This window comes from Ailuropoda melanoleuca, chromosome 10, assembly GCF_002007445.2.
Source record: "Ailuropoda melanoleuca isolate Jingjing chromosome 10, ASM200744v2, whole genome shotgun sequence".
NCBI lineage: Eukaryota > Metazoa > Chordata > Mammalia > Carnivora > Ursidae > Ailuropoda > Ailuropoda melanoleuca.
The window spans coordinates 5,572,048-5,584,619 of NC_048227.1; the positions used below are offsets into that span (position 1 = coordinate 5,572,048).

At 51.3% G+C, this 12,572-nt stretch overlaps 1 protein-coding gene across 15 annotated transcripts in view; it reads left to right on the forward strand.

The window, feature by feature from the left end:
* The window catches only part of TRRAP (transformation/transcription domain associated protein), a 108,910-nt gene extending 97,047 nt beyond the window's left edge, over nt 1–11,863 (forward strand). For 12 of the 15 annotated variants that reach the window (XM_034669810.1, XM_034669817.1, XM_034669815.1 and 9 more), the window contains 6 exons: nt 259–484; nt 1,223–1,440; nt 3,628–3,812; nt 8,130–8,333; nt 8,421–8,615; nt 10,724–11,863. In XM_034669810.1, coding sequence (XP_034525701.1) covers nt 259–484; nt 1,223–1,440; nt 3,628–3,812; nt 8,130–8,333; nt 8,421–8,615; nt 10,724–11,008 — 1,313 coding nt within the window. In that variant the 3' untranslated portion in view covers nt 11,009–11,863. The remainder of the gene's footprint in view (nt 1–258; nt 485–1,222; nt 1,441–3,627; nt 3,813–8,129; nt 8,334–8,420; nt 8,616–10,723) is intronic. The other 3 variants (XM_034669816.1, XM_034669819.1, XM_034669821.1) reach the window with 1 other exon arrangement.
* Nucleotides 11,864–12,572: the final 709 nt, after the last annotated feature.

Below are 12,572 nucleotides of genomic sequence, written 5' to 3' on the forward strand. Positions count from 1 at the left end.
CCTGTGGTGACTGGGGGTGAGGCTTCTTGTTGGCAGTTCATCCCTTCCCTCCTCCAGTCTTGGGGTCAGCAGAGAAGTCACTCTGGCTTCAACTTACACTTTAAAGAGTGACAGGGGCTAAGATGCTCTTTGCTCTGGATTAGATATAAAATAAAACGTGCCTGTTTCCTACCTGGGAGGCTCTTAAGCATGATTTTTTAGTGAATTCCAGATGGCCCAGATGATTAAAACTGTTTTTAATTATATTTTATTTTGAAGATTTTGACTTCAGTGTGCCAGGATCCATGAAGCTTCATAATCTTATTTCTAAGTTGAAAAAGTGGATCAAAATCCTGGAGGCTAAAACCAAGCAGCTTCCAAAGTTCTTCCTCATAGAAGAAAAGTGCCGGTTTTTAAGCAACTTCTCGGCACAGACAGCTGAAGTAGAAATTCCAGGGGAGTTTCTGATGCCCAAGCCGACCCATTATTACATCAAGATTGCTCGGTGAGTGAGCCCGGCGTGGCTGTCGGTCACTAACACACACCACTCCAGGCGGGCCTGCCGTGGGAGAACCTCTTCTGAATCCGCAGGGAACTGGACAGACTAGAAAGTTACCCAGTCCCTAAAACTCTTAAAGCTCGGTATTCAAGAGAGACTCGGACAGCTGTAAAACTTACTAAGAGTAGGTGTTCTAGCTTATTGTAAATGTCAGAAGTGCTGTAACAAATGGTCATAATCAGACTCAGAAGTCTGCTTTCTCGTGCATCCAGAATCGGGCCTCTGGTCCCCCAGATGTGCCTCCCCTTCTGGCCAGCCCTCCCTGCTCGCTGGCCCACGGGAGGGAGGTGATGGCGAGGGTGTGTAGTCCTCACACTTGCTCCTGGGGCACCTGCTCCCCGTGGCCCTCATGCCTGACAGTCCCGCTCCCGATGTTCTGACCCCTCCCCCCCCCCCCCCCCCCCNCAGTCAGCAGCTCACCGTGAGGTCCTGAGGCGGGACCCCGTGGCTGATGGTTTTCAAGCTACAGCGTCCTCTTCTCTTGCTGCATTTTCCCTCTGCCACGGGGTCTTCCCCGCGTTGTAAAAGAGGGTCGCACCGTTCCTGTGCCGTCAGAGTGACGGCCGTGCCTGCAGGGGTCTGTCTTGGCGCGACAGCTCTGGACGCCGTTCTTATAAAGTTCCCATTGGACTGGAAGCTGAGGCCCCGGGGAGCCGGCGTCTCACTGTGTGCCTGCTTGGCTAGGTTCATGCCCAGGGTGGAGATCGTGCAGAAGCACAACACCGCGGCCCGGAGACTCTACATCCGCGGCCACAACGGCAAGATCTACCCGTACCTCGTCATGAACGACGCCTGCCTGACGGAGTCCCGGCGAGAGGAGCGCGTGCTGCAGCTGCTCCGCCTGCTGAACCCCTGTCTGGAGAAGAGGAAGGAGACCACCAAGAGGCACTTATTCTTCACAGGTACGAGGGGCGCCCTCGGGTGCGCAGCCGCTCCCATCAGCCTCTGTGGTTTTCACGCGCGCCATCTCCTGGGAGCCGAGAGGGCCCTGAAGCATGCCAAGCCGGGAGGGTTCTGGAACGAGGGCCCTGCTCCCAGAAGAAGCCGCTCCCCAGCCTTGAGGCTCCGCACTGCACAGCAAGTGTCTGATGATTATTTGTTCGGCAAAGGGGGTGCCGTGGCTTGTCCCACTGCTGTTTCTCCCCGCCCGGGAACCCGTCCCTGCTCTGGTGAAACGGGGGCTGAGTGCAGGGTGTGTTGTGAGGTATTTGCGGGAGGTCTCTGAACGACTCCTGGAGCCCACGCTGCACCGAGTGGCCATGGCCGGCACGTGCCATCCCAGGGGAAAGGCAGCACAAGGGAGCTGAGAAGCCCTGTGAAGGCCACAGAAATCTTGGTCACGCGGCAACCAGCAGCCTCTCAGTAAGGTCTTTCCGTGCCAACTCGCGGCTGGTTCGTGAGTGACCCCTTTCTGTCTGTGGCAGGGGCAGAGGTGAGCTGCCTGTCATCCCATTCAGAGAAGAGAACCAGTTAAAACATTTTAGCATCTAATCTCTGAGGTTAGGAGCCCATGGCAATGAATGTTATCTAGTCCCATATGGAACTTTCTTCTGACCACTAAGAATCCAACCCGTTTTGACCTAAAATCTCTTACCCTTGAGTTCAATATCCCCAAAGTAAGAAGTAGATCACAGAAACAAGTCTGTGGAAAACCGGATGCATGTTAACATGTATTTAATGTGATCTATAGTGTGGATCACGTCTGGGGGTGATAGATGGTTCTTGGCTTTTTTCCGAAGAAACAAACTCTTGGTCAGCATCAAACGACAGTTCAAATAGGTGCCCTTGAGTCACTGTGGAATTTCTTGATAGATTGAAGCCATGGCAGCAAGCCAGTAGTTGTGCTTTCACGAACATTAGGCCGAATTCACTCTGGGCTCATTAGAAGTCAGAAGCATGTGTGTGTGTGCGTGCGCGTGCACACACCACACTGACACCCAGTGCGGGTGCAGGCGGTCACAGTGGCCTAGGGACAGGCTGGTGCGGCAAAGGGTCACAGCTGCCGCTGGACCACTCAGCAACGTCTGGGCAGCTTGCTGCTTGACCCCATGCTGGATAAACTTGATAGTGCTACCTTCTTTGCTATCTTCTGGAAATTTCTCAGCTCTCTACAAAACGTCTTCAACAAAATGTCATCGGGACACCTGGCTGGCTCAGTAGAGCACATGACTCTTAATCTCGGAATCGTGAGTTCAAGCCCCACTTGGGCATAGAGCTTACTTTAAAAAAAAAACAAAAGAGTCTTAGTAATATTACCTTGATCTGATATTCTTACAGTATTATTTAGTCTACCAGCAACCCAGTGGGGTACATACTATACTCTCATTTATGGATGAAGAAATGGAAGTTCATAGAAGTCCAGTGACCGTTTCCGAGGTCACATCACCAGGAAAACAGGCTTGGGATATGGGTGCGGGCTGTCTGGCTCCGGGGCGGGCAGGCCCGGCACCTTCTGGTCGAGTGCAGTCCCAGTGGAGGGTATCACCTTGTGAGGTGAATTGCTTCTTAGATGACGTCTCCAGTGCAAGAGTGGTCATCGGGGTGCATCCGGGTCCCAGTGAGTCTCCCTCTCAGTCCAGCTCCACGAAGTAACTGGCTCGAGTGATCAGATTAGCTCTGGGAGCTGCCCGTAGCTGAACCAAAGAACACAGAAAAGGACTGGAGTGTTTGCTTCATTTCCCCAAGATGGGGCCCGCCATCCTGACGCTAGAAGACAGGTTAACGTAACCACCCTCGAAGGGCGCCTTGGAGTGAGTGGGAAGCTTGAACTCTGCTGATAGAACCCTGTGGAGGAGGGCCTCTGCAGAGTGAACTGCTGGCAGAGTCTCTAGTTTTTATTTTCGAGGATTGCTTTCTAAAGAATTTCTGTTCACCTGTGTCTTAATCACAAGGTGATGGCAGCTCAGGCCCCGTCACCTAGGAGGTTGGGCTTCAAGTTGAGTTAGGACGCGGTGTGTGACTTCCAGCTCCACCCCCTTCCTCTGCTCACGAAGGGCTGAGTGAGCTACTCCCGGGACGTCCCTGGGAGTGGAGTCCAGCGTTGCCCGGGTGTGTTCTCAGTCTGCTCCCATGTCCTTCTTTGTCCTCAGTGCCGCGAGTGGTGGCGGTGTCCCCACAGATGCGCCTCGTGGAGGACAACCCCTCTTCTCTTTCCCTCGTGGAGATCTACAAGCAGCGCTGTGCCAAGAAGGGCATCGAGCACGACAACCCCATCTCCCGGTACTACGACAGACTGGCCACGGTGCAGGCGCGCGGGACCCAAGCCAGCCACCAGGTACCGAATCGGGGCGGCCGGAAGCATGAGCTGCCGCGCTCTGTGGCGGTGCTTCCATGCCGTGTGTGCGTAGACAAGTCGCGGGCAGCTGAGAGGTACCTTTTTTCCTCCTTGGACTTGTGAGGTGGAAGAAACTAGGCCACCATGGACCCTAATGAAATGACATTTGCTGCAAAATAACTATGCAAAGTCATTTGGCAACCAGATTTGATCTAAGGGACATGAGGCTATTTATCCATTTAATATTCACATTCATCTGCTTTGCTGCTGGGCCATTAGGTAACACACAGTCTGGGTACTGTACGTATTTTCTAAAATACAAAAAGTGGTGAGCCCTGAAACGCGTCATGCCCAGCTGTTTCGGTTGCCTTGGGAGGGAGCACAGTGGGGACCGCAGGAGGCCCGGACGGCTCTGGCCGCATCAGGTGGACGAAGGGCCCTCTCTGCCTGTAGATTCCTGCCTTTGGCAGAAAGGAGGGAGAAGGCGTGGGGTCTGGATGAGGAGGTTTTGTATGGGACTGTGTGCATCACCCAGAGGCAGCTTTCCTGGCCTGCTCCGCAGACGCCACTGTGGTCCTTCCTGTGCCTCCTGAGAGGGCCTCACAGGTTCTAGGAGAGAGACCGTGGAGCTGGAGGCTGTGACCTTGCCTCCATCCTTCCATGTCCAGCTGGCCCAGCGGCTCTGCACACAGTCTCTGAGCTAGATGACCCACCACCTTCATTAGTCTCACAGCTGAAAACACTCAGGGATCCTCACGGCAGTATTTCAGTTAGTTTGGAACCTGGGAGACTTTGTTTCTAGCAAGATGGAGCCCACAGGGTGCTCATCTCACCCACCTGGGCAGTGCTCGGGGCACAGGCAGGGCTGAGGCAGTCCGGCCTTGCGGTCTGGTGCACCTTCGTGCAGCAGACTGACTGGAATTCCTCTGTTGTGACCGGCCTCTGTGGACAGAGCTTGCGGCCTCCCTTGGGAATCGGCGTCAGGGCTTCCTCAGGTCACAGGTCACTGCCTGGTCACTCTGTGACCAAGGACAGTTCTGAGGTGTCTGTGGGAGATGAATGGATTGTATTCGTAAGGCTGCATTTGCCTTTGACGGTGTAGAAACTGGATGACCTCCATTTGCAAATATTTGCCGATACGAGGATCTCCTCGTGTTTTATAATCGGCTGCGTGACTCGTGAAGGTGATGGTCGGTTCAGCTTAGAGACCACGTGGTGTCCTGCTGGGCCAGCTGGAGATGCTGACAGCAGTACAGAACAGGCTGTCGTGGCCCCTTCTTATTCTTCTACCCGAACTTGTACCAACTCTGCTTCTTCATCCTTTGATGTTTTTTAATACCTTTATTGAGATATCATTTACTTGCCAGAAAATTCGCTCTTTAAATTGTATGATTCAGGGGTCCCTGAGTGGCTCAGTCGGGTAAGCATCCAACTCTTGGTTTCGGCTCAGGTCATGATCTCAGGGTTGAGAGATCAAGCCCTGCATCAGGCTCCGTGCTGGGCGAGGAGCCTGCTTAAGATTCTCTCTCCTTCTGTACCCCAGCCCCCAGTACTGTAAATGAAATGTACAATTCAGCATTCTCAGCATATTCAGAGTTGTGCAGTCGTCACCACTACTCTATATACATTTCATCACCCCAGGGGCACCTGACTGGTTCAGTCAGTAGAGCATGCGACTCTTGATCTCAGGGTCATGAGTTCAAGCCCCACATCGAGCATGGAGCTTACTTAAAAAAAAAAGGGGGGGGTGCCTGGGTGGCACAGCGGTTAAGCGTCTGCCTTTGGCTCAGGGCGTGATCCCAGCGTTGTGGGATCGAGCCCCACCATCAGGCTCCTCTGCTATGAGCCTGCTTCTTCCTCTCCCACTCCCCCTGCTTGTGTTCCCCCTCTCGCTGGCTGTCTCTATCTCTGTCAAATAAATAAAAAATCTTGGGAAAAAAAGAAAAAAAACATTTCATCACCCAAAAAAGAAGCCTCACACCCATTACTACCACTCCCTTTTCCTCTGTGCCCCCTGACATTGGAAACGACTAATCTTTTGGTCTCGTGAACATGCTTATTCTTCATTATCCTATGAAAGGAATCATACAGTATGTGCTCTTTTGTGGCTGGCTTTCACTTAATGTTTCCGTGATTTATCCATTTTGTGGCATGTATCAGTAGTTTGTTCCTTTTTATTCGTTAATATTCCCTTGTGTGACTATCCCACGTTTATCTGTTTGTCAGTCGGTGGACTTTTTGATAATTATTACTTTCTGACTTACAGTCTGTGCTAATGACTGTGAATACTTGTGTGTATGTTTCTATATGGACGTATGTTTTCATTTCTCTTGGACATGTGGCTCAGAGTAGAATTGATGGGTCACATGGTCAGTTTTATGTTTAACATGAACTGCCAAACTTTTCCCAGGTGATTGCAGTGTATAAGGGTTCTCTTTTCTCTGCATTCTTGCCAATAGTTATTCTGTCTTTTTGGTTATAGTCCTCATTCATTTGGTTGATAACAAGTGATATTGAGCAGCTTTTCTGTGCTAAGTAGCTGTTTGCATATTTTATTTGGAGAAATGTCTATTTAAGTCCTTTGCTCATTTTTAAATTATATGATTTGTCTTTTTATTATTGATTCTAAGAATTCTTTGTATATCCTTGGCTGCAGGTGATGTCACTTTATTTCCTGTGTATTGGCTATGTTGTCTTGATTTTTTGTTGAAAACTGGGTATATGTGGCAATTCTAGAAATCCGATCCTTTCCGCCAAGGCTTGTTATTGTTGCTGTTTGTTTAGTGATTTTCCTGGACTAATTTGTAAAGTCTTTTGCCATGTGCAGCCATTGAAATCTCTGCTTAGCTAGCTCATGATTTGACAGAGATTTTCTCACATGCCTTGAATCAATAAGCCTTCCCCCTTTTTGAGGGCCTCTGTGTGTTGGGGAGAGGGGAGAAATGCCTTCGACATGTCCAAGTAATTTACATCTCTGCCTTAGCTTGCACTTCATGGTAATATAGTCTCAAGGTCAACAGATGTGAGAGCATAGGGCTTTCTGAGGTTTCTTGTGAGCATACAAGTGGTCTTCTAGATTCTTAGGAATATGTTGAAGCTTTTCAAAGCCTCCGGTGGGCATCTCATTCCCTAGCTCTTCCTCTTGTTTGCCATCATCCTTTGTGCTCCTGCTGGTATCACTGCGGTGGGCGTCTGCAGCGTTAAATGGTTGTCACTGATTGTTTTCAGCAAAGGCTCTTCAGTTGACGTAGGATGCTCCTCACTGAACTCTGAATTCCGTCAGATACAAGCCCAGTGAATGGGGCTTATTTCAGGAAGCTGCCAGACAAGACAAATAGTGATAATTCCCTGGAGATAAGGTTTTGGGGGGCTCACTGAACCCATTTTCCCTGGCCAGTGGCTCTTAGGCTGCTGGTTTCTACAGCTGCCGTGGTTGCAAAGCTGTTGGTTTTCAAGGCCAGTGTGGAGGTGGGTAAAAGAGTATGGGAATAGGATAATTAAACTGGTACAGAGCTCACAGTCACTAAGATTCAGCCTTTCTTCCTTGAATAAAAGCAACGCAGATTGTTGTAAGCCTTTTTTCCAGAATTTAAAAAATTTTCCAAACTTTATATGATATAAAAGTGGGGTTTTTTTTTTTAAGTTTATTTTTATGATTTGTACTAGTGTTCGTGATGGTCTGTGTGGTTCTTGGTTACTTAGAGCCTGCATTCTAGTGGCTACTCAGAGCTTATGGTTGGAACTTAGCCCAGAATAGACCTTGTACCTTTACCATTTGGTCTAACAAAAACTAAATTAACTCTAGTAAACTTTTTATTGAGACCGTCTTTGAATTTGTGGTGTTAGAAATAGTCTTATGAGTCTTCCAGCACAAAATTCAGCTTAAAGTGTTGTGTAACATTTGCTCTGCTTTGAGAAACAGTTTATAAAACTTTCGTTTTTAATAGTCTTAGGTATGCAGTGTTGGATTCCAACAATTCGTTTGTTCTGTTAACTGGTCTAGTATATTCTGTAGTTAACAAGTTATAGTGTTCGGATTTTACCTAAATTCTTAGTAAGACGGATACCACACGCCATGCAGCTAAGGCCTTTATTCAGATGGCTCTGTTGTTGCTTCAAGCGTACGACGTGAGCCCTAGAGGGAAACTGACATCCCCGTGTTTAGTCGAACGACATCACATATGTATTTGTCAACAGAATTCACTCTGTCAGTGCCAAGTAAGTATGAAAATACAATTTGAGAGTTTTCCTTTTGAAAAAAAAAAACCAAACAAGTGAATTCGAGGGAAGCTATCATGGAGCGATATATCGTTTCAGGTCCTTCGAGACATCCTCAAGGAAGTTCAGAGTAACATGGTGCCACGCAGCATGCTCAAAGAGTGGGCTCTGCACACGTTCCCCAACGCCACGGACTACTGGACGTTCCGGAAGATGTTCACCATCCAGCTCGCGCTGATTGGCTTTGCAGAATTTGTCTTGCATTTAAATAGACTCAACCCCGAGATGTTACAGATCGCTCAGGTAACTGGGTGTCCCCGGGCAGGGCCTGTCCTTCAGCATCTGCAGTGTGCTATGTAAGTTCTGAGAACGTCTCTTTCTGGTGTTCAGGACACTGGCAAACTGAATGTGGCCTACTTTCGATTTGATATAAACGACGCAACTGGAGACTTAGATGCCAACCGTCCCGTCCCTTTCCGTCTCACCCCCAACATTTCCGAATTTCTGACCACCATCGGCGTCTCCGGCCCATTGACGGCCTCCATGATCGCTGTCGCCCGGTGTTTCGCCCAGCCCAACTTCAAGGTAGGCCACGATGGCTCGTGCGCGCGCACACGCGGGACGGGGGGTCACTCGTACACCGTGCGGCCTTGTGGGCTGCTGGCCTGCTAGGAGGGTGGCAGAAAGCTCATTGTTGCTGTGCAATTCAAGTTTCTTCATTTTGGAAGAAGCATTTCAAAATTTTTGCTGTCTAAAAGCCTTTAGGATGTTGAGGGACCAGTTTTACGCAAAGGACTTGGAAGCCTCTGTTGGAGGATTTTCCCAGCCATCAGTGTTGCTCGTCGGTTTTCTTCACTTGGTTTCGTAGCTGCCTTCCATTGTGCATTTATGTAAATCCTTCTGCTATGAAAGGGCAGAAGAGGGGTGCCTGGCTGGCTCAGTGAGCAGAGCGTGCGACTCTTGATCTCCAGGTGGTGAGTTCAAGTCCCACATTGGGTGTAGACATTACTTAAAAATAAAAGGGTGGAAGTGTTGTCTGCAGGATGGCACCTGTCTTCCTAGTGCTGTGGTTAAGGGGCCCAAAGGACTGTGACGTGCAAGGCACACCCTGAGGCCCCGGCGGTGGCAGGTGCGATGGACGCCGTTGGCCAGGGGAAGCTGTGGGACGGCTCTGTCCCCGTGACAGGGCAGGGAAGGCAGGCGGCTGTCAGAGCTCATGCCGCTGGGGAGGGCAGACCAGGATTCAAATCCGGTTCACGCTGACTCCAAGCCTGTCTTCACCACCAGAGTAATTCTCTCCCCACAACTGGGGACTGAACACAAGTTATTTTGCTTTTAACTTGAGAGACCACTTGTACTTTTTTTTTCCCTTTTTTTCCACTGATGAGCAGTTTGTGTCTCGAGAGGCCTTCAGATACCAGTTGCTTTCCAAAAGTGTTTACTTGGAACGGTTTTTAAATGATTAGCGAAATGCTTAACTGTGAGCACAGACTTCACATTGTGCACGTCTTGTGGCTTTTCAGTGCTCGGTTGCACATGTCCATCAGTGGGGAGTGCTTCTTGGGGAAAACACAAGTATGAACATGAGTAAAAACAGCCCTGAGATTTCTCGGTCAGGGAGCAGCCTGTGCTCTGATGCAGCGAGGTCACGGTCACTAACCTGGGACATCAGGCTCGAAAATAGGAAGTCCCAATAGATGGAAATGTTACACTTCTGGAAACAGTCATAGGGCGGTCCTTAGAATGGCATCTGTTTGAAAACTTTAAAAAGAACGAAGAAGGCTCCCCATATTTCAAAGGCCTGTTACAACTTGGGTAACACCGTGTGTTACTCTTTGTGTAGACAGTGCAGTATAGATGGGAAGGAATCGGGCTGTCTCCAAACTCTGGACCCAAATTTCTTAGCAGTGTAAATGTAGAGAATGTCCCTAAGTTGGCTACCACGTAGACCATTTTGTATGGGAATCTCTTCTAAAAATGCATTTGGGAGTCTCTGCTACTATGCCCGGTATATAAATGGGGAAATTGAGGCACAGAGGGCTAAGTGACTCTCCCAAGGTGACCCAGGCGAGAAGTGGTGGAGCTGGGACTAAACCCAGAGTCTGCTATGGCCGCACAGAGGCCCGGGGTGGCTCTCCTTGGCCCGAGAAACAGGTCGTGTGACAGCCACATGCGTCCTTGATTCCTTGATTCCTTGATTCCTTCCTTGATTCCTTCCTGTCTCAGTCCAGGTGTGACCTTGTCACCAGGCCCTGCCCCCTGCGAACTCCCTCCAAGCCCGCCTCGCCTGCTGTTTTCTGCACAGTGCCCATCACCACAGGGCATGCCGGGCATTTCTTTGTTAGGACCCAAGCCCCATAAGGGCAAGGGACTGTTGGTGTTTGTTTTATTCACTCTTGGCTGCAGTGCAGGGAACAGGCCTGCGACAGGTGCTCAGATGCGTGGAGGGAAACAGACGATCGGCACCAGGAAGCCGTGTAACAGCAGCAGGTGCCATTGTACACGTGCGTGCTGGCTCAGACCAGACCAAAATGCTGTGCCTTTGGCCACTGCTCGCCCCCAGGCGGCTTCCCTGGCGCACTAACGAGGCCCCGGGTGCTGTGGCTCGCCGAGGTCGGGCCCAGCCCCGTAAGGAAGCTGCCCCTCCGGGTCACGCTTGGTTAAACCAGCACCGTCTCCTTCTCTCCGCGCAGGTGGATGGCATCCTGAAGACGGTGCTTCGGGACGAGATCATCGCTTGGCACAAAAAAACGCAGGAGGACACGTCCTCTCCGCTCTCGGCCGCGGGGCAGCCCGAGAACATGGACAGCCAGCAGCTGGTCTCCCTGGTGCAGAAAGCAGTCACGGCCATCATGACCCGCCTGCACAACCTGGCCCAGTTCGAAGGCGGGGAGAGCAAAGTGAACACGCTGGTGGCTGCCGCCAACAGCCTGGACAACCTGTGCCGCATGGACCCCGCCTGGCACCCGTGGCTGTGAACTCGCCCGGAACGTGAAGCGCCACTGGGCCCCGCGCCCGCCGGCTGCCGAGCTCCTCTCCGCCTGTGCCCCGTACCTGCTGCGGGGTCCGCAGTGTCGCTGGGCTGCCGTTACCCCGAGAGCTGGTGTGCAGGAGCGGGAAGTGTGGCTCGAGGCGGGCTGCCTGCCTGGGACGGGGGCCAGGCGGTCAGCAAGGGCAGAGCGGAAATGTCCGAGCTTCTGCAGTTCCCTTTTACGAAACCGGGATTCCCCGGTCTGGAATTTCTTTGTGAATTCTTTTTTATCGTGTTCCTCCCTCCGTGTGAACGTGCAGCTTGAACCGTAGAAGACGGCTCTGTATTGTTCATTTTTAACTCAGAAGTAACACCTCCCAGGAGCTTTGTGCTTTTGTACAGATCTTCGTAACAAGTGTACGGAAACCCACTTTGTTAGAGAAACAGGAAATTATGAACGAGTCGTGCTGGCTTTTCTCGAAGCACAAACTTTTATGCTGTCTGGAACCGGCTCTGGGATCTCACTGAGCGGCTGGCACGGATCAGCATGGCCGCCTTCGCCCCGGGGGCTTGCCGTTCCTACGCGTCAGGATTCGGATCCACTGGGAGAACACGCGCTCTGGGAGCGGGCAGGTGAATGTTACGCTTTTCATCGGCTGGCTCTTCGGGCGCCTTCAAGACATTTACTATCACTGTACCTGGAAAAACACTTTTTTCCTTCCTAATTTAAAAAGAAAACAGCCACAAAAGTTTGTTCACTCCAGTCTGTTATGTTCACATTTTTATAAATATGAGCATTGAGAATGTTCTATCTAAATTTGTACAGTGTGATTTTTTTAGAATAAATATTTTATAAAAGGGATGTGTCATTCCTCATGTGTGTGGAAGTGTTTGTTTCTGTGAGGTGTTCCCTCAGCCCCTCGGGGACCCAGCCCTCCGGGCCGGCAGGGGCCGTGCTCAGAGAGGCTTTCTGGTGACGACGCCTGGGAGGGGTCTCAGCTTGGAACTTGGGGTCCGAACCCACATGCGCATCTCCTGTGATGGTGACAAGGAAGGCTGGTCCCGACTCTGACGGTATGAAACCTGCCTGGGAATCCAGTCCCTTTCAACTCAGTTCCCCCGTCCAGGGCTGCTGCCAGGTGGCCTGTGTGTGCAGAGGGGGAGGCGGCGGGCAGGACGGAGGCCTCCCCCCGCCCCAGCTTGGCCACCTCCATCCGGGCAGAGCAGACGAGGCAGAAGGGCCTGCCCTGGAGGACACGGAGGGGGGTCGGTTCGCGAACACACAGTGGTGTCCGAGGATGAGAAACGGGACGGGGCTTGTGGCTTGCGTTGTGAAATTAGGATTCTGAATTTAAAAGGACTCGCTCCACTGGCAAGTGCTCCGTCTGTGAGGGGGGCGGCCTTCCCACAACTCAGGGCCCGCCCGGCAAGACCCCCTTCAGAGCTGGGACTCAGAGCCCTCCGCAGGCCTTGCCCTTGCCCCTCGTTGTCCCCCAATGCCCCAGGCCAGCACGGGGGAAGCCTGCAGCTGATTTCATGCAGCGTCCCCACAGACTGGGGGGGCGGGGGGG